A 25,138-nucleotide genomic window follows, 5' to 3' on the forward strand; every position below is an offset into this window, starting at 1 on the left:
AAAGAATAGACTTCAAAGGGCATTACCAAATTTTCTGCAGATTTCCTATGCAGTAGTCAGGATGCCTATTGTGTGTACAGTATAGTCTGATTCTAACATTATTCAAGATTTACACTAGCATATAGCATGGAGCCAAGGAGTGTTTGAGATGAGAGAAGTTCTTTGTTTTGTTTTTGCCCACACATGCAGTGATCATGTGGTCAACAGATGGAATTTTTGCAGCCACATGGAAATGCATCACATGCAGCAGCAAAATGGCAGTGCAGGAAAGTACAGCCTTGGCACGCTCATTCGAGCTGTACTTTGTATGCACAGCCACAGACCTCCACATATAATCTTTCATCACGTTTCTTTTACTAATGCACCATCCACTGCAAATACAGAGGAAATTAACTGTATTTTAATCACCAAAGTCTATAGCAATGCTACTTCTGTAACTAGTATCACTGAAGTTAATGGGACTTCAGGCTTTGGCTTGCCTTTTGAAATGTAGGAAATCTATTAATTTATTATGTCATCTCAGTAATAAGTTTTTACTATACTAGTAAACACCTAGGGGAGTGGCGGGTGATCAGACTAAAACTCTATATCTGAACACCCCAAGGGAATTGAGATCTGCAGCTAAACCTTGCATCTGTAATGCAGGTATATAGCTGTATAAATATACACACAGACATGGCTAGACATGAAAAAGTGGAAGCAGAGGTCTTTGACAAAAAGGGGCTAATCCTGCCCACATTCATGGGAAGGCCCAAGAGGCAGGAAATCCAGTTTATGGCCAGCCCCCTCATTGTGCATCAACACACAGTTGGTCAGTAGAAATACAAAAGGGCAAAAACCAGGCAGTATCTCTGCCAGAGTATACACTGCTATGCGTCTCCTCCAGTCCTTTCCCCTGCATATGCATAGTAGAAACTACTTCTATCTTTACACTGGAATAGTGTCTATGGAGCAACTCCATTGCCAGTCCACGGTGTGTGGGGGAGGATGACTTCTTTCCCTGTAATCCACAGATGTTGTACTGAGGAGAGGATGTTGGTTAAAATGCATTTAAGAAGCAGCATAGTCCAGAAGACTGGGTCCAGGTCTAGGAGTCAGGAAATCTGGATTCTGCTTCTGGGACTACCACTGAGCTGTCGTATGACCTCTATTGTGCCTCAGTTTCCCAATCTGTAAAGTGGGAATGATGATACTTACCCTCGTCCTTTGAGAAGAGCCTTGAGATCTATGAATAAAAAGTGTTATTATATAAGAGCTAAGTGTTATTATTTGCACATGAATGATTTGAGTGTGCAGTTATGTGAAACATGGTATTTTTGACTTTGGAGCCTCCTACGCTTTATAAAACAGCAAAAAATATATTTCTATAATACAAGGTAAATATCTCTAACAAAGTTGCAAAGAATGAAAAAAATGCACTTCTTTTGTTTCACACTAAGACACACAGTAAGTAAGACACACAGGCAGCAAATAAATACAGAGGATAAATATTCGAGTTGAGCACTGATGTATAGTAAAGTTCTTAGTAACTTTTTTTTATAAATGTGTGTGCTTGATGTCTTTAGACAGCAAACTAATGAGTAAAACATTTAGTATCAACAGGTTAACTAATCTTATGATTGAATATGAGAGTATGAATATGATATATGACCAGGGATTAATTTTCTGAGACTACATTCAGATTTGTTTTTTTTAGAAAATGCAGAATTCAGATTATTTCACTTGTTGTTGTTGTTGTTACCCGTGGTAGACTGGTACAAAAACCCCACAATGCAAAGAATCCAGACTTTTGTTCATGTCTTTTTCGATTCTGGGACCCTACTTTTTACCTCCAATCCCCACATTATATCAAGCAGCCTATTATCCTAAGAAGGCTGGGCATGACTTCTTTTGGATTTGATCAGTTCTCTCACTCACCCCACTGGCAGAGGCACCCTCTCATTTTCTTCAGGATTAATCCCTGGCTACACTGTGGTGGAAAATATGCTAGCTGAAAACATATTTAAAAATAATTTCCTAGCCCAGTGATTATTGTATTGTAGACAAGGGTTTAGAGACTAGGGAACTGAACCCAGGTCTTCTCTATTACACTTAAAGAAACAGGCCAGACCCTGAGCTGATGTAAATTAGTGCAGCTCTACTGGCCCATAATTTTAAATTAATATAAGGCAGGCCTACTCATCAAAGCAGCCACTGAAGTTTGCCGACTTGTTTTATCCTGTTTCTCTAAATCTGCAGCTTTATTTTTAATCTTGTTTTTTTGTTTTTAGTTCTAGCAGAAACATAAATAAAATGTTTAATTATTTGCATCATTGTGGAGTAATTAACAAAAAAGTTACATTTTTCTTAGTGTTGTCTTCTTATAAATTACTTGCGTGTTTGTGCAGCACCTAGAACAAAAGGGTTCAGTTCTGAAGAGTTACTGCTGTAATGCAAACAATAAATAGCTATAACAATAATAAAATAAACAATAGCATGCTCCATTGTTCTAAGCACTGTACAAAGACATAGGAAGACATAATCCGGAGATTAACAGATTTATTTGGGCATACATTTGTTTTTTTACCGACGAAAGTTTATGCCCAAATAAATCTGTTAGTCCTTAAGGTGCCACTGGACTCCTCGTTTTTTGTGTGGATACAGACTAACATGGCTACCCCTCTGACACTTTTTCATTTTGTTTTCCATGTTTCTATTCTTAGAGGGATCCCTCAATGATCTTTCCTCTTGTCCTCCCTCTCCAATTCCAATGTTAAATGAATACATGGGAAAAATCATTGGGTGCAGCTAAGCAACATTTGTTGCAGGATCGAGGAAGGGGGTGGGATAATATGATTTAACTCACTTCTGTACTCCCTTAATCCTGGAATCATAATTCAGAGGCACCACGATTCTATCCTAGCCCTGCCTCAATGAATCTTTTATTGTTACACATGCAGGGATCACAGACATACCCCTACCCCTCCACCATATCTCCTACAACAGGGAATCCTCAGATGCCTACTGTGGGCAGCTTTCCTTCAGAAGCCATGCAAAGGGGCCAGTCGAAGGGGTGAGGATTTATCCAAAAGTATTACATAGAACATTACATTATTTTGATCTTTAAATGTGTAACCTCACTCCTCTGATGTACATCTTTTCAAATGAATCAAACACACCAGCTAAAGCATAGGATCGTGATGCTTCTGCTGATATTATGCTCAGTAAAATTAATGCTGATGTTTAAATTTCTAATTGGGTGCCAGATTAACCATCGCATTGTAATGAATGGGGAAGTTCACTCCTCTGTCATAGCTAATGTTTTTGTCTTGGTGTATAGAAATAGGAAGACAGCTCTTCATCAGTTCACATTCAAACAGATACCTTCACAACCAAAAGTACTAGAAACTATGTTTTGAAAGTTAAATTAAGTGATGTGGCCGCACAGCAATGCTGTATTACAATATTGTAATAATCTTCAGTAATAGTAATATTATTTTGAGCTTTAGGGTCTGATTCTGCACCCCATATATAGTACTTTCGATTGTAACTGAAGCATACAGTAGCACTCTTGTTAAGAATCCATTTTAAAGATGAACAAAATGGCTTTTAAATATTCTCTTGATACAATTAAAATAGAAATATACGAGAAGATTAAACTCAGTTATGAAAACAAAATAAAAGACTAGCTATAAACCTGGAAGTTTTCTGCACTGCAAATAAATATGAGTGAATACTGCAGAAAAATATTTACAAGCATTACATCAAACAAAAGCCACAGCTTTGCTTCAGCAGTTTTTGCAGCCCTTTTTATTTGCTTTGTGCAAAATTCAAAAGAGTGAAATTTTCTTCCCAAGAATATTAATGGAAAGGGAAAGTCACATATACTTGTGCGAATATGCATTTGCCAAAGTATTCATCCTGGAGTTATTCAAAGAAAGCTCTTTTGGGTATCATCTATTGAAAGAGCACAGAAACAATGTCATGTGACTTAGGTTACGACTCAAAAGAGCAAATAGTGAATTACAAATAGTCAATACCCAAAGCATTAGTCATGTTGAATAGTTAGCAAGCAATTCAAAGGCAGATATATATTTTGTAAATCATTCATCGGATAATATTTAATAATGCACAAACATGTAAAAATCAAGGTCTGTTCATGGATAATTTGCAGACTAAAAAAGGTGCAAAGTTCTTTCAATAAATTGTTCACTGTCTTCACCCAGCCTCTGCTGCAATCATGTGTGTCAGTATAAAGCCTCAGGTGCTCACACACCTCTATTCTCAATGCCACAAGTTAAGAATGGAGTATACACTCCAACTTTATATTTTCCATCATTTAGTGGGTTGTCTTAATTGTGTTCTTGTGTAATTGTTTCATATTTAATCCTAAGAAAGATATGTTACATAAAAAACATAGCAGATCTGAGAATAGATACAAAGAGCTTCTACATGCCTTTCAGTTTCTACTAAAAGGATGTTATTTTTAAGAGTAATATATTTTTTGTTTATGCCAGCTTCAGAATTGATAACACAATATTAGTGCTTTCTGAAAAACAATAATGGATGATTTTGGCCTTATGGCTTAAGACTATGATCAATATATATGATGGGAATTGTAGCCTGTCCTTGCAAGATCATGTACTCAGTTGTCCGATAGGATCATATTAGTTAGAAAAGGAAAGAAACCTAAACTAATAATTTTTGCTGGAGCATTTTTCTTGAAGAATTTATCAGTGGGAAATATTTTTAAAAAATTAAACCAAATAGTGGTAGCTTATAAATCACCAGGGGAGAAAAAGCAATTCTTTGTGAACACTTAGTATTTTTACATTAAAGTTAGAAAATGTATTAACAGTGGCCTAAAGGAGAAAAATTATACTCTGTTAGAAGTCTTGCTCCAGTTTATCCTCACTACATTCATACTGTATTAAAAACAAATATGGAACCTGAGCTTGTTCGCTACAATTATCATTATCCAACCTCCATAATAACTGGCCTTCCCTAACGAAAAATATTTTCTTTTAATTCATGTCTTGTGTTGCACTGTATTTCACATTATATTTGGCATCAAATTGATATATTGTCAGACTAGAGGATTACCCATAGCAAATCCAAGGTGGACATATTTTATTTTGTGTAGTCTTTTGCAAATGAACCACTGGGAAAATTCGCAGGATTTCACACAACTCTGAAATTACTATTACAGTTGTTGGCTCCAAGGTGTTTTGATGATTTTTAGATATTGTACTGATTAGTTGCCTTTCCCAGCCCCCGGCTGCATTGAATAAAGGCAGATATTGAATGTTTCCAGTATTTTTGCATTAAAACTGTCATTGGCAGCAACAGCACTTTTGCATATGCATCAGTTTGGCTCCAGTGCAGATTTTTGTTCACATTGGACGCCTACTGATGTGCACTAATTTAACTTCTAAAAATGGAACTTAATTTTGTATAGCTTATAAGTAGTCCCTAGTGGGTCTTGGCTCCAAAAAAAGCTAATATTTTTCAGACATAATCAGCAGCAATAAGTAATGTATTGCCATTAGATACATTAGCAGCAAGTGTAAAAAAAAACAAAAAGGGTTTAGGAGAGGTGTGATGCAGAAATTAAGTGGAAATGTAATATGCTCTTAGCAGCTTCATATTTTGCACAGGTTCTTAATATAAAATTACACACATCAGCGTTACAATTTAGCATTATTCTCCATGTTTATTCATAATGATTGTTTCATATTTAAAGAACACCAAAATATTGTGTTTTGTCAGCCAAGGACAATGATAGTGTAATAGTAATTTATTTTAAACTGCTACTGATAATACAACCAATCAACACATTAAGTGGTGCCAACATTGGCATCTTGCTAAATAATCTCTAGGCTTTGCACTGACAGTACATCTTTCAAAGATAAGTCAACAAGAGCAATCAGAGCAGAAAATTAGAATTTGGTTTCTTAGAATTAAAATACAGCTAAACTAAAGTTTTAATTGGGGTGATCTAAAAGGGCACTTGATGTAATGATCTCTTTCATTTGATACTAATTGTTTGTTCCTGATGAAGAAGAAACATGTACATGAATGTTGCTGAATTGAGTAAAGATGGCAGTTGCCTTAGCTGCTAGATTTTATTGTTAAACAAGATGAATTGTCACAGTGAGGGAGAGAGTTGTCTGCACCTTAGAAATTCTTTGTCTATTTATTTTGCATCAAGGGGAAACTTTTTGTATAATTTCACCTGATTTGGGGTTATGAGTGATTTGGGTGATTTGCATGTTCTGGGCGGAGATAAATGGGAGGAGTTGAGAATATTCTAGATTTCAACTGTTTGCTGAAGTAAGAGGAGAACATTGATTTAAAAAAACACAAAACCTCTTGTTTACTGCCTCATTTGAATTTCTCGTTGGTTCAGAAGTATCTTTCATGTGAAAACTGTTTGGGTTGTCTGAAGGAAAAATTATTTCTTGTTTTAAAAAATTGGGAAAAAATTCCAGATATATGTTAAAAAATTAAAAATAAGACTCTGGAAGGGGTCTATTATTACTATTTGCATTTATTTATTTGTATTTGTTTGTTTTGTTTTGTTTTGTTTTATTTTAAACTGTACTTAATTTTGAACATGTCTATGTAATTTTATATTTAGTCCGATAGAGTTTTGTTTGGTAGCTTCCAAAATTAACAGTAGAATCATAATTATCTTGTAGATTATTTTTTACCATTTTTAACTTCTTTTCAAGAGGACTATTACAACTTTTAAACATATTGTTATGCAATTTCATTATCTTTAGGTTGATAGGGATTTTCAAAATGTGGCCTGCATAAACAAATTTATGCATAAACAAATTTCTGTGCACTAATAACATAACATACATGCCTATAAAGTGCATCATGTTCCCTGCCATGAGAACTTTACAATTGGAGGACCTCCCATTAAGTGCTGAGCTCTCTCAACTCTTACAGACTTCAGTGGGAGTTGTGTGATAATACCATAAAGGGATTAGGCCCTGAATTAGACAAGATATGAGACAACAGTTTAGGTAAGAGTGGGTATGAGGAGCATTGAGAAGAAAATGGGATGGGCTGTTAAAATGGGTTTAAAAGAGGGATTTGAAGGAGGTCTTGATAGACTCTGACAATGGGAAAGCTAGTGGAACAAGCTTGCAGTTTGTCCTTTGCCTGACCAGGGAGCTGGCTCTTTGGGACCGGTACTATCTCTCAGTATGTGTCTGTAGAATGCCTAGCACAATCAGGACCTGATCTCAGCTGGGACCTCTGGGGCTATTTAAATACATATCATTATTATTAATAATAACAGTAATGAGCAGGGTATCTTGGTGATGTGCTGCTTTATTACATCCCTACTAGAGCTCCCATCAGGTAGGCTCATATGGAGGTCATTGCAGAAATTAAAGAAGCCACTTTCTGGAAGAAAGCCCAAAGGGAACTTTGAGGCAACCTCCCCTTTGGGAATGGTGCCCCTCACTGTTGTGGGGTGACACCGTTGCATTTTAATCTTCAGGAAGAATAAATCTAGCTCTGTAACTTATATCAAGTATACACAAAGGATGTGTTGAGTGCCTTTGAAAATTTGGCCCCATGTGTTTTTACATATAGCTTGTCCACCTGTTTGACTGTGTTTCAGTAAAAATGTGCTGCTGATAATAGGAAGGCTTATTAGGCTGTTATGTGCACCCACATAACCGTGACCTGGCAGCAGGATTATTTTATACTTAAAATCTCTTATATCTAATCAAGAAAATACAATAGAAGTTAATTTATTATGTCCGCTGTTTTACATTTCCAAACTTTGCAATGTTCAACTTCATCTTTGAACAGGGCCTATTAAAGGTTGCCATAGACAATGCCAGAGCTCAAGAGAAACAGGTCCAGCTGGAAAAGACGGAGCTGAAGATGGAGTTGTTCAGGGAACGAGAACTGAGGGAAACTCTTGAAAAACAGCTGGCTGTGGAACAGAAGAACAGAGGTATTTTACAAACGCTCAGAGTTTTTTTTATAAGCAGACATAACCTCTTAATAATTTATTTATTCAAGAAAGTTTAATTCTAATACAATATCTTGTTTTGAGCAAAGCCCTTCTTTTTACCTCATTTGATAGGGGAAGCTATGTGACTTGCCTGATTTTGCACAGTGGGCTTTGAACTCAGGACCTTCCCAGTTTTCAGCTCTTTGCTTGAATCCCTTTTGTTTCTACATATAATTAAGGTTTAAAAACATTCATTTAATTATTAAAAGCATGAGAGTGATAATGAATAGATTTGTTGCTTGATATAAAATTGAGCTTTGAGAAACTATGTTCATTACCAGGTGGGGCACCCAGTTAATTCAAATTAATGGTCCCAGAGCCAGGGCTCTAGCCTGAGCCCGATGTCTACACTGCAGTTTTTAGCTCCACATCCCAAGCCCTGTGAATCCCAGTCAGATGGCATGGACGGACATGGGTGTTTTATTGCAATAGAGACGTAACCCTAGACTTTAAAGCAAGAAGGGACCATCATGATAATCTATTCTGACCTCCTGCACATTGCAGGCTACAGTACCTCATCCAGTGCCTCCTGTCATAGGCCCTGGCTGAGTTACTGAAGTCCTCAAATCTTGATTTAAAGACTTCAAGTTAAAGAGAATCCACCCTTTACTATAGTTCAAACCAACAAGTGTCTGATGCCCCAGGTTGCAGAGGAAGGCAAAAAATCTCCAGGGTCTCTGCCAACCTGACCTGGAGGAAAATTCCTTGCTGATATCAAATATGGCAATCAGTTAGACTCCAAGCATGTAGGCAAAACCTATCCGCCAGATACCTGGGAAAGAATTTTATGTAGTAACTCAGAGTCCTCCCCCATCTCCAGTGATTGGTATTATTTGCTAATAGCAGTCATGGATGGGCCGTATGCCATTGTAGGCAGTCTCATTTTCCCATCCCTTCCATAAATTTACCAACTTCAGTCTTGAAGTCAGTTAGGTTTTTTATCCCAGTGCTCCCTTTGGAAGGCTGTTCCAGAACTTTGGTCTTCCGATGGTTGGGAAACCTTTGTCTAATTTCAAGTTTAAACTTATTGATGGCCAGTTTATATCCATTTGTTCTTGTGTCAACATTGACCCTTAACTTAAATAACTCCTTTCCCTCCCTGGTGTTTATCCCTCTGATGTGTTTATAGAGAGCAATCATGTCTTGCCTCAGCTTTCATTTGATCAGGCTAAGTGAGACAAGTTCCTTAAGTCTCCTCTCATAAGGCAGGTTCTCCATTCCTCTGATCATCCTAGTAGCCCTTCTCTGCACCTGTTCCAATTTGAATTCATCTTTCTTAAACATGTGAGGCCAAAAATGCACACAGTGTTCCAGATGAGGTCTCACCAGTCACTTGTATAATGGTAAGAATACTTCCCTGTCTCTACTGGAAACACCTCGCCTGATGCATCCTAGGATTGCATTAGCCTTGTTCATGGCTGTATCACATTGGCAGAACCTAGTCATCCTATTATGGACTAATACCCCCAGCTCTTTCTTCTCCTCTGTTAATTGCAGCTGATAAAATAAGAAATCTCTGTGCAGCAGCTTGAACAGAGGACATTTGGATTCAAAATCAGTAGTTTTATACCTTGAACTAAACTGAATCCCATTACTATCACTGTAATCTTATTTCATGCCTCTCTCCACTAGAGGGTGCAACTATAACACAATGAATTTCCCTTTTAAAAAGAGGAGAATAAATAATTGAAGGCAATAACTATTAATAATAATCATGAGTGTGCATAGAGTCTTCACTATGACTATTGACTAGCATATTAATTCAGTACAATTACACGACTAATACTATATAGATCACTTTTTTTAGTGGATCTCAAATATTTTTTATAAACACTAGCCAGTTCTATGACTCGTGATACCTCTGCGAGACAGAGAGTATACCTGTTTTACAGATAGGCAAACTCACACACAGTAGAGGGGTTAAGTGATTTCTCCAAGTTAGACACTGAGGAAAACTACATGATAGTCCCCGATTTTGTGCCAGGTACTGAAAAAAATGACTTGTATTGTCAGCATTGTCCACTGCATACTCTTCTACTTTGTACCACTCTAATGACACTATTTTTCCTGGTATAAGAAGCAGGGCCTAAGGATGAGGGGATATAATTGCTCTCTAGAAATACATCGGAGAGTGAAAAACTACTTAAGCTGAAGGATGGTGTTGGTACAAGAACCAATGGGTATAAGATGGTCATGAAAAAAATCAGGCTGGAATTTACAAGAAGGTTTCTCACCATCAGAAGGGTGAGGTTCTAGAACAGCCTCCAAAAGGAGTTGTGGAGGCAAACAACATAACTAGTTTTAAGATAGAATGGAACAGTTTTATAAGTGCGCTTGTAGGATGGGGTTGCTTTTGATGGTAGGGTCTCACTTCCTGTTTATATCTTATGTTCTTCTTCGAGTGATTGTTCACGTCCATTACACATTAGGTGTGCACGCACCGCATGCACAAACGTCGGAAACTTTTTCCCTCAGCGGCTCCCATCGGGCCTGCAGGATCTCCCCTCCCGCCAGAGCGGCGCCCCGCTCTAGCGTATATATATCCCTGCCGGCCCGACCCTCCCTCAGTTCCTTCTTACCGTCCGTGGCGACGTTGGAACAACTCTGTCTCTCATCTGAGAGTGTCCCTTAGCATAGTAATTAGTGTTACAGTTATCAGTTCGTTAGTAGTTAGTAGTTAGTGTTAAGCTAGCAGTTATCAGTTCTTTACAAAGGCTTAAACTCTTTGTGTTAGGTGTTTGGCTAACCCCGGCACCGGCCCTGGGCGGCGGGGCATGCCGCACGCCCAAGGCTTCAAGGCTTGTGCCACGTGCCGCAAGCCTATGCCATTGAGTGATCCACACGAATCGTGTCTCCGTTGCCTGGGGGAAGCTGCAAGATCTGTAAGGCTTTCAAGCCCAGGACTAAGAAAGAGAGAGACTTTCGCCTTAAGCAGCTGCTCATGGAGTCGGCGTTACAGCCCTCCACTTCTATGGCACCGTCAACCTCGGTGCGGAGTGCCCCGGCATCGGTTCGGGATCCGATGCCGGCGGGGCAACCTAAGCCTACGGCACCGGCTCGGAGGGAACACCCCCGGCACCGGTCCTCTTCGCCGGCTAAGCCGAAGGGCCAACCCAAGGCCCGAGGACGTTCCCCGCACAAGAGGGTAGTGCCCGCGAAGACCGTAAATGCCACTAAAGCCGTTGCGGTCCCAACACAGATCCCGGTGCCAGTGGCTCCGGCGCCGAAAGGCCCGTCGAGCCCCGGGATAGGCGCGTCGAGTGAGGAGGAAGGGCTGGAGGAACTGTTGGAACAGCCCTCCACCCCGGACACATTTGAGGCAGCAAAGGACCTCATTGAATTGTCCGCTGAAGGCACCCTCCGCGCTAAGGACATTCCGCCAAGACTGCCGACCAAAGGCAAGCCGGCGATGATGCGCCCATCACAGTCGCCATCTCGGCACCGTTCGCGGTGCCAATCCTGGTCGAGCTCCGCCTCGGTGGACTCCCGGCTTCCCTCCGCGCAGCGGGCCGCACAACCGTCGGACCCCAGCAGACGCGAGGCACCGGCCCAGCAGCCCTGCTCGAGCAGGCACCGGGACGTTTCGGTCGCGCGATCCCTGAGACCGTCCTCCCGCAGCCGCTCCCGGTCCCGGGGCCATCGGTACCAATCCAGGTCGGCACGGCGCTACTCCCGGTCCCGGTCACGAAGGCACCGCTCTCCAACCCCGGACCGGCACCGCCCCATGGCACCGCCGTGGCCCTCTAGATCACCGTCCATAGTTTCGGAGGTGGACTCGGGCCATTCTAGCAAATATGCCCACAGAGCGCAGGCCAGTAGGGAGCACGAAGCCTCTTGGCAACCACAGTGGGGTCACCCAGGGCAATGGCCATTCTGGACCCCTTGGGCCTACCATCAACAAGGCCCCCCGTCCAGAACCTCAAGATCGGGCCCCTCAGGACACCGGTCCCGCTCCCCACGGTGGCGCCCACCCTCCCGCAGGGAGTCCACGGTATCCAGGCCGCCAGAAAGGGAAAGGGCCGACTCGGCACCGAGCCCGGCACCGTCTCAGGCCCACGTCAGAGAACGCACTCCGGAGGAGCGCCCTGCTGATGAGTTACAGGAGGAAGAGGACGCACAAAAGGCCATGACCTCCTCCTCCTCACCAGACGAAGCCGTGGCGGGCACAACAGTGTCCGGTCCTCCCCCGATTGACCATCGGGCACACCAGGACCTGCTCCGCCGAGTAGCCCTCAATTTGGGGTTGCAGGCAGAGGAAACCGTAGAGCAGGAAGACCCTATGGTCGACATTCTAAGCCCGGAAGGCCCCTCCAGGATTGCGCTCCCGCTCATAAAAACGGTCCAATCTAATTACAAGACCGTATGGTAAACACCAGCCTCCGCGGCGCCTACGGCAAAGGGCGTAGAGAGGAAATACTTCGCCCCATCCAAGGGGTTTGGCCAAAACCTCCTTACAGGCCTCACTTGACTCCGCTGACGCAGCCGCTAGGACAATTGCGTCAGGAGTGGTAATGAGACGCTCGGCATGGCTGCAGGCTTCCGGCCTTCCCCCAGAGGTGCAAAACACCCTCCAAGACCTTCCGTTCGAGGGTTCAGGCTTGTTTTCGGACCAAATGGATGCCAGACTACACAGCCTTAAGGACTCTCGAGCTACCCTCAAGTCGTTGGGGATGCACACCCCAGTGACACAGAGGAAGCCCTTCAAGCCCCAACCTCCGCAGAGGCAGTACCACCCTCGTCCTAGACAGGAGCCGTACCGCAGGAGGGGCAGGGATAACAGGCGTAGACGCAACAACACGCCCAACCAAGGCCAAAATCAGGGCCAAAACAAACCGCAGCCGGGAAACAAACAAGGGTTTTGAAGCTGCGATCGAGGACAGTGTACCAACCTCTGTTCCGGATCCCCCCCTGTGTTTCAGGGACCGCCTGTCCCGTTTTTACCATGCTTGGTCACGTATAACATCGGACCGCTGGGTCCTACGCACGGTGGAGGCAGGATACACCCTTCAGTTCTCCTCGCCCCCTCCCTCCCACCCCCCAACCCCGTCCCTCTTCAGGGACCCCTCTCACGAGCAACTCCTGTTGCAAGAGGTGCAAGCCCTCCTCACAGTAGGAGCGGTGGAAGAGGTTCCTCCGGACCTCAAAGGGAAAGGGTTCTATTCAAGATACTTCCTCATTCCCAAAGCAAAAGGGGGCCTTCGTCCTATTCTGGACCTACGCAAGCTAAACAAATACTTGCTCAAACCACGTTTCCGTATGGTCTCCCTTGGTACCATCATTCCATCCCTGGATCCGGGGGATTGGTACGCTGCCCTCGATATGAAAGATGCCTATTTTCACATCGCTATCCGACCGGCCCACTGGCGGTTCCTGCGCTTCACTGTCAGCCAGCGCCATTTCCAATTTACAGTTTTGCCCTTCGGCCTGGCAACAGCCCCGCGCGTAGTCACGAAATGCATGTCCGTGGTAGCAGCTTTTCTTCGAAAAAGAAGGATGCGCGTCTACCCATACCTGGACGACTGGCTCCTAGCGGGCCGGTCGGAGGCCGAGGTTCGCTCCCATGTGGCATTGACGCTACAGGTGTTCCATGAACTCGGTCTACTGGTCAATGTACCCAAGTCATCACTGGTCCCTACGCAGAGACTGGACTTCATAGGGGCAGTCCTGGACTCAGTGGCGGCACGGGCGAGTCTCCCCGTGTCGAGGTTCCTGGCCATTCAGAAGGCCGTGAGCTCCATCCAGCAATTCTCCATGACCACGGCCAGATGTTGCTTACAACTCTTGGGGCACATGGCGGCCTGCACCCACGTAGTCGGACACGCCCGCCTCAGACTCAGGCCGCTGCAGTTGTGGCTGGCCCAAGCATATCGCCCCAACAGAGACCCCTTAGACCTGGTCGTGACTATCCCGGCTCGGGTGTCGAACGCCCTCCGTTGGTGGCTCGATCGGCAGCAGGTTTGCGCGGGAGTCCTTTTCGCCGCCCCACAGCCCGTTCTGACGTTAGTAACAGACGCGTCGGACCTGGGTTGGGGGGCGCACCTGGGGGACCTGCGCACTCAGGGCTTGTGGTCCAGGGAAGAAAAGTTGCTTCATATCAACCTGAAGGAGCTAAGGGCGGTTCGCCTCGCCTGCCAAACCTTTCACGCTACCATAAGAGGCCACAGCGTGTCGGTTCTGACGGACAACACTACCGCCATGTTCTACATAAACAAACAGGGAGGTTCCCGGTCCTCTCCCCTCTGTCACGAGGCACTCCACCTCTGGGACTTTTGCATAGCCCATTCAGTCCACTTACTAGCGACATATCTCCCGAGGGTCCAAAACGGACTAGCGGACCACCTCAGCCGGTCCTATCTCATGCACGAGTGGACGTTGAAGCAGGACGTCCTGCGTTCAATCTTCCGGAGGTGGGGGTTTCCCCAGGTGGATCTCTTCGCCACCGAGGACAACAGCCAATGCCCCCAGTTTTGTTCATTCCAGAACCGCAGTCCGGGCTCATTGGCAGATGCCTTCGCAATCCCGTGGGGCAGGAGCCTGGGGTATGCCTTCCCCCCATTCCTGCTCATCCACAGGGTCCTCCTCAAAACCCGCAGGGACAAGGCGACAGTCATCCTTATTGCCCCGGCGTGGCCACGTCAGCACTGGTTCACGTCCCTGTTGGAACTGTCCGTGTCCACTCCGATAACCCTCCCCCTCCATCACGACCTCATCACACAAGACCGAGGTCGCCTGCTCCACCCGAACCTACCGTCGCTGCATCTCACGGCATGGTTTCTCTAAACGATAGGGAGCACGGGTGCTCTCATGAGGTCCAGCAAGTCCTCCTTGGTAGTAGAAAGCCCTCCACAAGAGCGACCTACCTTGCCAAATGGAAACGGTTCTCCCACTGGTGTGGGCCTCACCACATCCAGCCTCTGCAGGCCTCAATCCCATCAATTCTAGACTACTTGCTACACCTCAAGCATCAAGGGCTCGCCCCCGCCTCAATTAAGGTGCATCTGGCTGCCATATCGGCGTTCCACCCTGGGGAGTTGGGGGTTTCGGTGTTCTCCAACCCCACAGTAGTCCGATTCCTCAAGGGGTTGGAGAGGGTGTTTCCCTACTCGCGCTCACCGGTCCCCGCGTGGAACCTCAACCTGGTCCTCACTAAGCTCATGGGGCCGCCCTTTGAACCTCTAGCCTCTTGCTCCCTCCTGCACCTCTCATGGAAGGTAGCGTTTCTCGTGGCCATCACATCGGCTAGGAGGGTATCGGAATTGAGAGCCCTCACTTCGGAACCTCCTTATACAGTTTTTTATAAGGATAAGGTGCAACTGAGGCCGCACCCCAAATTCCTTCCAAAAGTGGTCACGCACTTTCATATGGGGCAGGACATTTGTTTACCGGTGTTCTTCCCCAAGCCCCATACGGACCCCAGCCACCGCAGCCTGCATACCCTGGATGTCCGTCGGGCCTTGGCGTTTTATCTAGACCGCACCAGGCCATTCCGCAAATCGACTCAGCTGTTTATTGCCGTTGCGGAGCGAATGAGAGGCCAACCTATTTCGACGCAACGCTTGTCGGCATGGATTGTGCTTTGCATACGCACGTGCTACGAGCTCGCCAACGTACCAGCCCCGGAGATCAGGGCTCACTCAACTAGGGCCCAAGCGTCCTCGGCGGCCTTCTTGGCACAGGTTCCGCTCCAGGAAATCTGCAAAGCAGCCACCTGGTCGTCGGTGCATACGTTCACAGCCCACTACGCGATCCATCATCAGACCAGAGAGGATGCGGTTGTCGGCAGGGCTGTGCTTCAATCAGTTATTCCTTGACTCCTACCCTCCTCCAATGGTAAGCTTGTGAGTCACCTAATGTGTAATGGACGTGAACAATCACTCGAAGAAGAAAAACCGGTTACTTACCTTCTGTAACTGTTGTTCTTCGAGATGCGTTGTTCACGTCCATTACACTTCCCACCCTCCTTCCCCTCTGTCGGAGTCACCGGCAAGAAGGAACCGAGGGAGGGTCGGGCCGGCAGGGATATATATACGCTAGAGCGGGGCGCCGCTCTGGCGGGAGGGGAGACCCTGCAGGCCCGATGGGAGCCGCTGAGGGGAAAAGTTTCCGACGTTCGTGCACGCGGCGCGCGCACACCTAATGTGTAATGGACGTGAACAACACATCTCGAAGAACAACAGTTACAGAAGGTAAGTAACCGTTTTTTTCTAAAGCTCATGCTTCAGGGCTTCAAACAGTCACCTGGAAGGGGCAGGAAGGGATTTTTACCTCAAAGTGTATTCTGGAGGTGGTATTTTTGGTCTCCTTCCTTTGAAGCATCAGAGATGGCTACAGTTGAAGATGAGACATTGGATATGGACAGCTAGGGTATTGATCATTCTCCCTCTCAGGTGCTTGGTTGACTGGTTGGCTCACATGCTCTGGGTCTAACTTATGTGGGGTCAGGAAGGAATTTCCCCCAGGTCAGATTGACAGTGACCTTGGGAGTTTTTTGCCTTCTTCTGCAGTGTGTGGGTGTGGGTCACTTGCCACGATTATCTGGGTATATCTCACTTAAGCATTTCCCTGCTATTGCAGGAGCCTCAGGCACGGGTGCATGCTGGTCCCTCCTTTTCACTCCCTGTGACACATAATAGTTTAGTCTCCTGTGGGCTGCAATATTTTGTCTAATTTCAGTTGTTGGGTTTAATATGTGGGTGCTGGGTGGTGTTAGTGGCCTGTGATATGCAGGAGGTCAGATTAGAGGATCTGGTGGTCCATTCTGGCCTTAAATTCTATTTCTGTATGATGTATGGGATTTGGCACTTAGTGGTGGTACACAGTAAAGCCAAAAAAATGAGGGGAGGGCCCCATTTCTCTGTATCCATCTGTTGTCTCTTGTCTTATACTTAGTCTCTGTCCCCAAGAGCTTGCAATCTATCTTTTTGTTCTGTCTAGCACAATGGAGTCCTGTTCCATGATGGGGGCTCCTAGGCACTATAGTAATACCTATAATAGTAATAATAATAATTAAGAATTAATAATGTAAGAGAAGGAGTGGCCTTACATTCTGCTGTAAGAGGAACAGAACGGACTAGGAGAGAAGAACAAGGGAGATCATTTTAAGAACACATTTTTGCATTAAAGACATTTAAAAACTGCTTCCATGTAAGCAATTGTCCTTTCCGAAAAGAAGTTGCACAGACATTAGTGGAATCATTAGTGGGAGCGGAGAAGGTCCACAAGACAATGTCTCTAGTATGATACAAATAAAAGCTATGGAATATAAATATATGTTCCCTGTCACGTACAGCTCATATCCCTTTATATGAATCCTATTTTTCTGATCTTCAGTGTTAGGCAGCCTCCTCCAATGTCTACCTATTGTTGATTAAGTTAATGCGACAGAAACCTATGTTTACTTTATCCCCACTGATCTAAATATTGCAGGTGTCTCTGGGAACATCAGTTAACTGAGCTGCTACTGTATATAATACAGTGATGCTATTTTTTTTGTCTTGTTTACTGTATCCTTTCCTTCTAATCTGTATGTTGTCCAGTTAGTGACTCCTCTGGGTGTAGTGTTTGATCAGGTAGTAAAACTAGGATAATATCTCTTTTATGAGAAACTACACAATAAGACTTCGCTAATTCTGTCTCTGTCTGCTATGGTCACATCTACAGTGTGTCAGCCATGATGTTTGCTTCTCATTTATTAAAGGCACTTGCAAACTATTTATAATGAAAATATTAAAACCATGAAACTACTCAAGATGTATTTCATTCAATTTTGTATAACATAAGATGATAAAATCTATTCTCATTTATTAGTGGTATATACTAAAAACTGTTCGGTGTAGTTGATGCTGCACAAGATATATTGTGTTGCAGAACTGTTCACAACTTCATCAGAGGTTTGTTGTAGCTTGGACTGGTAAACAGAACTCATTACACTTTACACTGCTACACCAGGGACCTCAGTTCTGGAATCAGGCTCCCTGAGTTCTGTGACACACTGGTTTTAAACCCTGTGAATGTGAGCTGGTTAGAAACATTTAGAAAATGAGGATTTGTATTGAATTCTATGTAAAAGTGCTGATCGGGTGGTACTTTTAAGGCCTAATTCTGTAAGCCCATCACATGCAGATATCCAGCTGAAGGGATATCTGGGTGCGGAGGGCTCCCAGGATTGGGAACTTAATGTTTAATTTCATAGTACCCTTTATTTTGTTAATGTTTTTCCGTACATTTCCATCAGTTACCTAATTTCCACTTTACTACAGGATCCAGTGCTGACATGCAACAAAGATCAGGGTGCTTTTTTGCAGAATTTAGGGTCAGTGTGTTACACACCCTCTTTCTTGCTAGTAATTGGGGGTGTGGCATCAGTGGTAAGGGAGGAGACAGATGATAGTGACCCAGCTATATTATTTTTAGGAACCCATAATAAGTAGTAACTGTGTAGCCAAAATCTCAGAACCAAATGTGAACGCACTGATTTTCCGCCCCCCCCAGCAATAATTCAGAAAAGGTTAAAGAAAGAAAAGAAGGCAAAGAGGAAATTGCAGGAAGCGCTTGAATTTGAGACTAAGCGGCGGGAACAAGCAGAACAAACATTGAAACAGGCAACTTCAACAGACAGTCTCAGGGCCCTAAATGGTAAGAATTCAGCTTTTTGCTTCTCCTCAATTCATGTGCTGAAATAAGTTGTTATATTTCTCACAATTATTTTTGTGGTGCAGTGGGCCAAAACTCCCTTTTGTCTTCCTCCATTTAATTGCTTCTGTAGTTGTTGTGATGCTTTTTTTGTACAGTATGTGTGAACAAATATTACTTCACTGGAGAAAATGCCCAAACTAGAACAATTTTACATTATTAGCTTGAGAAGTCAATTCTTTGTTTTTCTCCCTGCTTAAAAATCTATTCCTCATTAATCTTCCTAGTCTAAAAAAAATTGTCCTGGCCTCCAGTCATTGTTCAACATTTAAAAAAAAGGTTGATTGTATTGTAATTCAGCATTGGAGCAACAGGCTGTAAAAAAGGCTATCGGAGTCAAATGAAATATGTGTCAGTCTTACCTTTCTGTGCTTCTAGACTCTCTGACCCCAGAGATAGAAGCTGACCGCAGCGGGGGCAGAACAGATGCTGAAAGGACAATACAAGGTAGGCATTTGCAAAAGGCTATAAATCTAGATCTTACTATATGAGTTTTTCCTCCACTTTAGCCTGTTATTCAAGCATGTAGCCTACCATCTGGGCCACATCAAAACAAGTTCAAACAAGGTCAAGTTCATCTTGCTTGTTTATAAGAGAGAATTCATTCTGTGCTGATAGATTTTCTTTAAATTAACAGGTCAATTCTGTTTATATAAAGCGAGTGAAGAGGAATAATTAATTTGAAACTATGCTGGATTGAATCTTAGCCACACTGAATGCATTTTTTTGAATGTGTATAGTCACGTCTAGGATAATAATGTTTCTTAAGGTATATTTGAAACACTCTGAGCCTTTTAACCATACCAATGAAAACCTGGATTAACCTATGGGTAATATTCAAGGTGTGCTGAAAACTTCATAGCTAATATTCAGTGGCAGTTACTGCAAAGTGTGTTTCAATAAGCTACTCCAAACATTAACAATAAATAAAACTGTGTATTCCCCTCTTGGATTTTTCATTTGCCAAATGTTCCATATCCCATTATTTGCATTTTAATAAAACGAATCTGCTGAGTAAATTTATATTTGGAATACTAAAGGGAGCCATATTACTTCCTCTGTGGAGCTAAATATATATATTGCAAACAGCAAGATATTAGTAAAGAACAAATTCTGAAGGTAGCATTTATGTTATAATGTCATCTATAGTCAGTAAGCTAACTCTACCAACATGAATACTAAACAACAGAAATAGCATTTGTTTTCAATTGTAAATGAAGGTGCATTTTTCAAAGGCAAGCCTAAAATGATTAGCTGCAGTAATCTCTCTCTCGCAATTGCCTTTATTTTGCATTTTAAAGTCAATCATCTTAACTGTATCATTTGACATCTTTTTGTCTGTTTCTTAATCACTTTTTCTAACCCCTAAAGGGTTGTGGCAAACTTTCCACAAAGAAGGCATTGGCAATATATTCAAAAGGCAAGAAAGCTTAATTTAATACAAGTTCAAACAAATTTAAAACAGACAGGAAGTCCTTACAGAAATGTATATGCATATTACACACAAAAACATGTTAAAAGTTATGGTTGCAAAGTCAAGCACTCAAAAGTTAGGAAATGCCACAGTTAAAGTTGCATGTGCAAGTTAAATTGGGCCCTGTTGTGTGTATGCATTGTGATACAGTCTTTAACATGATCAAAATCTGTATTTTCCATTGAACCTTGCCTCATTCAGTGCACAGAATGGAGAGTACTTACTCAAAGAGCAGGTAATCAATATTTTATGTTATCCGCCTTTTGCAACATGTGACCCCATATCTTATTTACTGCACACTATTCAAAACCTGTTGTGGAGACAGAATTGTTCATTTCCTCATGTGGCTTCTCTGTCATGCTTATCAATATAGTATCTGAGTGCTTCACAGATTTATCCTCACAACTCCCCTGTGAGAGGAAGGGGTTATATTATCCCCATTATAAAGATGGAGAGCTGAGGAACAGAAAGTTTTAGGCTCTGTCTATACCAGGGGTAGGCAACCTATGGCATGTGTGCCGAAGGCAGCACGTGAGCTGATTTTCAGTGGCACTCACACTGCCCGGGTCCTGGCCACCGGTCCGGGGGGCTCTGCATTTTAATTTAATTTTAAATGAAGCTTCTAAACATTTTGAAACCTTATTTACTTTACATACAACAATAGTTTAGTTATATATTATAGACTTCTAGAAAGAGACCTTCTAAAAAGGTTAAAATGTATTACTGGCACGCGAAACCTTAAATTAGAGTGAATAAATAAAGACTCGACACACCACTTCTGAAAGGTTGCAGACCCCTGGTCTATACTATACTCGCTTATGTCGGAATAACTTGTGTCACTCAGGGGAGTAAATAAATCATCCCTCAGAGTGACATAAATTACTGATGTAAGCACAGGTGTGGACAGTGCTATGTCCTCGGGAGAGCTTCTCTTGCCAACATAGCTTCTGCCGCTCACGGAGGCTGAAATAGTTAAGCGGATGGGAGAGCTCTCTCCTGTCAGCGTACAGAGTCTATATTAGAGAGCTTACAGCAGCACAGCTGTATCGGTACAGCTGCACCCCTGTAAACGCTAGTGTAGCTGTAACCTAAGCGTACACTAGATTTGGGTGCCCAGTTTGATACAATGGTGTCTGATTTTTTAGAGTACTCCAGTTTTTCTTAGCACTTTATCTGTTCAAAGCTCAGCTTCCATTCACTTGAGGTGTAGCTGTGAGCGCTCAGCCCACAGGTATCAAGTTGGGCATGCATAAAATGAAGAACATATAATTAATGGCCACCTGTGAATAGTTTAGTTTAAGAGCCTTGTCAACATTATATAGGAACTCCGTGGCAGATGCGGGGATAGAAACCTATTCTCCAGGGTGGCATTCATTTTTTTTAATTAGGAGACCATCCTTTTCCTTTCAACAATTCCCTATCACTTTCTAACTTCTGCAATAAATGAGGCGGAGGTCCTACAAATAACAGTCTGCTTTAGTACAGAACATTGACTCTTCCCCAGAACACTGTCTATCCTGTGCACTGAATGAAGGAGTCCCATGATAAAACTAGTATGTGATCATGTAAGAAAAGACTGTACTATAATGCATACACTTAATTCTGGCATTTCCTAACTTTTGAGTACTTGACTTTGCACCCTTAACATTAATTTAAATGGTGGAGGGAGAAGGTAGGGTTATGTGTAATTTCCTAGGCTTTTAAAAAAGCAAACTGAAACAACAGAAATTCCATCATGTGGCATCATATTAGCACTCACATGGTTCATCAGCAGGGTTGGAAGCTTCAGATCCACCGCTACCTGAGCTAGCTGATAGTAGTAGTAGTCATCATCTATGTGGACCTACCACAAGAGAAGAATGAAATGCACACTTTGCCAGTAGGTTTCACAGATATTTACTGACCACAGAGGAATGTTGAGAGTCAGGAATTTTGGATTCAAACAGGGTGGACTGATTTAAATCACCAGTTTTAATCAAAATGTAAATTAACATGCAGGAAACTTTGATTTAAATAATAGATTTTAGTAATTTTTTGTATTTATACATTTAGTTTTATTCATAAAGAAAGGTTGGTTTACAACCATTAAAACATGTTGATTTGCTCTAAATATAGTGTTCTGGAATCTATGAACCTATGAACTTTGCACTACATTTGGTGCTTCTTTTTGTTAACCAGAAGGATACACTATATCTATATACATTTATTTAAGCAATTATATAGCTTAACATACAATTATTCAAATTCTTAATATTCACATTTTTAGTTATTTTAGAAAATGGCAAATGATGTATTTCTTATTTACTAGATGATGATTATTTTTTGTGGTTTGTGTCAAGCTCTATTTGGATGGAAATTCAAAATCAATTAAAATGCCCTAAAACAGCATTTAAAATTTATTTATTAAATAAAACTAGCTTAAATATGCTGTAACCATAAGGAAAAAAGTTTTGTAAAAAGTTTATCAGGACATATTTGGAATTTAAAACTGATTTCTTAACCAAAGGAAGAACTATCTGTATTTAGTGAACTGAATTAATTATATCTAGTCACCATGTCCTTCAAGATTTTAGAACCTAGTTTTTACTAGTAGATTGGAAGATGAAAACAAGCTTTCCTGATTTTTCAACTTCCACTTGGTTTTAACTTTGAAGTAGGTGTAGTTGAACTGAACTAGTAGAATAAACTGAAATGAAAAAAAAATCTCTCTTTACATGCAGAAGAGGGTTCTGCTATCAAAAGCTGGCTTAGCATTTCAACAAACTCTGGTTCCAGGTACTTAGCCAATAACTACCATTGGTTCAGTGATCAGACTTTCTTTAAAACATGGCAGCAAATATGTAGTACTAAATAGTATTTTTGTATTTAATTTAAATTATTTTAAGATTATGAATAATTTAGGTCTTAACATAGATTGCCATATTCAAATTTATTTTTAAATGCATTTATTTTTTAAAATGCATATTTAATTGAAATTTAAAAATCTGATTTAAATACATCTGATTTATTTTTTTATTATTCAATTATTATTTGTCTAAACATTATTGGTTTGTGTCCCCCCTGGATTCAATTCCAGGTTCTGGAGGGGAATTTTCTCTAGTGGTCACAGAGACTTCTGCCCTGTTCCCATTGGCTGCAGAGCCTGGGGAGGGCACTGAGGTCATGGCCCTTCCTGGACCACCACAGCCCAGCTTGGAGCAGGTGCTCCGGTGGCGACAGGGACAGGAAGAGGGCAGGGGTGGGGCATTGCATTGGGAGGGCCCCAGCTGCACTCTGTGGCGAGAGACAATGGGCTGAACAGGGGGATGGGTTAGCCCTGTGAGACAGGAGCCATTGTGGGGTGAGTGCAGGCCCCTTGGGGCCTCCTACCCCCTGGGGGCAGGACCCAACTCCCACCACCACCCATCTGACACCCCTACACACTTTAAATGACACTCTGCAGCCCTTTCCTGTTCCCCTCATGCTTGACCCCTTTTCCCTGTGTCCCCTCTAGCTCATTTTGCCAGTCCTATCTCTCCCTGCCTCAGCTCCTCATCCTAGTCTTCCTTCCCCCTCCATATCCAGTCTCCTTCGCCAGCCAATCCCAATCTCTTTCCTCCCACACACGGGCTCCTTTTCCCAGTCTCCAGGCCCATCCATTCCCAGTTCTCCTGCCCTGGATCCTCTCCTGATCTCAGTCTCAGCACCCCCGCCTCCATCTGGCTCTTAGTCTGATGTCAGGGTATCTCCTCCATGCATTGGCTCCCAGTCTCCCTCCTGTGCCATTCTGACCCCATTTTCCACCCCATCCCACCTCTAAGTCCCAGCCTCCCTTGCTCAGCCATTCCCAGTATCCACCCATCTTAATGTTTCCCAGTACCTATCTTCCCCACGGGCTTCTTGTCCCAATCTACTTCCTCTGCTGCCTCTTCCCTCCCACTCCTATCCCAGTCCAGCTCTTGGTAGTATGGATGGTACAATTGCCTATTTATCAACAATCATTATTTTTTTAAATTTTCAATATTGAATATGCTGAGCTAGGCAAACAAAACGGGGATTCTATGGGGAAGCAAGATAAAACTAATACAAATTTTGAAATATCTAGTGCAATTTTAGAAAAGTTTAGGCCAAGAACTTAGGCAAAAAATAAAAATAAGTTAAAATATAAAAAAAATCATTGCTGCTTATTCTAAAAATAAGTTGACAGTTAATTGCATCCTAATAAAAGGATATTGTCAACTTAAGAATCATATTTAAACCTGATTTTTTTAAACTTGCCATTGTTGTGATTACCTTAACTGGGAGAGATCAGTTCATTTGTCCACAATCCTTTTCACTGTTGGCCCTATATAGACTTTTAGTCAGTTTCACACTGTTGTTTGTGTGGGTCTTTTACATAACAACAGGGGAAAGAAAAAACATTTTAAAAAACAGGAAAATGTAAAAGCACAAAAATTGGAAGAAGAAATTAAAAGCAGGTATAATACTTAACACTCCTTTTAATTCGCTTTTTAGTTTTTGTCTAGATTTCAATAAGGACTGAAATCTATGGGCCTCAAACACACACACATATATTTTCTAATGACACACAGTCATATTAAACATTTTTTAAAAACTGGTGTCAACACTGGTTTTATGTGTTTTCTTTCTTGTTTTTGATTTTTAACAAATAATAAAGCAGGTTATCCTCTTCTTCATACATATTGTAGGTTCACTAGATGCCTATGCCTAACTCCCAACCAGGTCTCCCAAGACCCCCTCATCCCACACAAAAAGGTACCATATAGAGAAATGTTTAACTTTTATATACTGTTTTGTTACCAGGCCTTTTGTTAAACAAGAAAACAATGAAATTTACTGACTCCCTTATTTTTTTGTTCTTTCTCAGAAATCTCTCTCTTCACTCCACTTTCTTTCCCTCTCTGCTTGCCTCTTTCCCCTCTAATGCATCTGTTACCCCTATAAATCTCTCC

General features: G+C 42.5%; 1 protein-coding gene across 1 annotated transcript in view; it reads left to right on the forward strand.

Moving 5' to 3' along the window:
* The window catches only part of DACH1 (dachshund family transcription factor 1), a 432,844-nt gene extending 407,947 nt beyond the window's left edge, over positions 1–24,897 (forward strand). The window contains exons 8-11 of the mRNA XM_065414734.1: positions 7,813–7,960; positions 18,512–18,655; positions 19,091–19,159; positions 24,875–24,897. Coding sequence (XP_065270806.1) covers positions 7,813–7,960; positions 18,512–18,655; positions 19,091–19,159; positions 24,875–24,897 — 384 coding nt within the window. The remainder of the gene's footprint in view (positions 1–7,812; positions 7,961–18,511; positions 18,656–19,090; positions 19,160–24,874) is intronic.
* Positions 24,898–25,138: the final 241 nt, after the last annotated feature.

This window comes from Emys orbicularis, chromosome 1 (assembly GCF_028017835.1).
Source record: "Emys orbicularis isolate rEmyOrb1 chromosome 1, rEmyOrb1.hap1, whole genome shotgun sequence".
In the NCBI taxonomy this organism is placed as follows: domain Eukaryota; kingdom Metazoa; phylum Chordata; order Testudines; family Emydidae; genus Emys; species Emys orbicularis.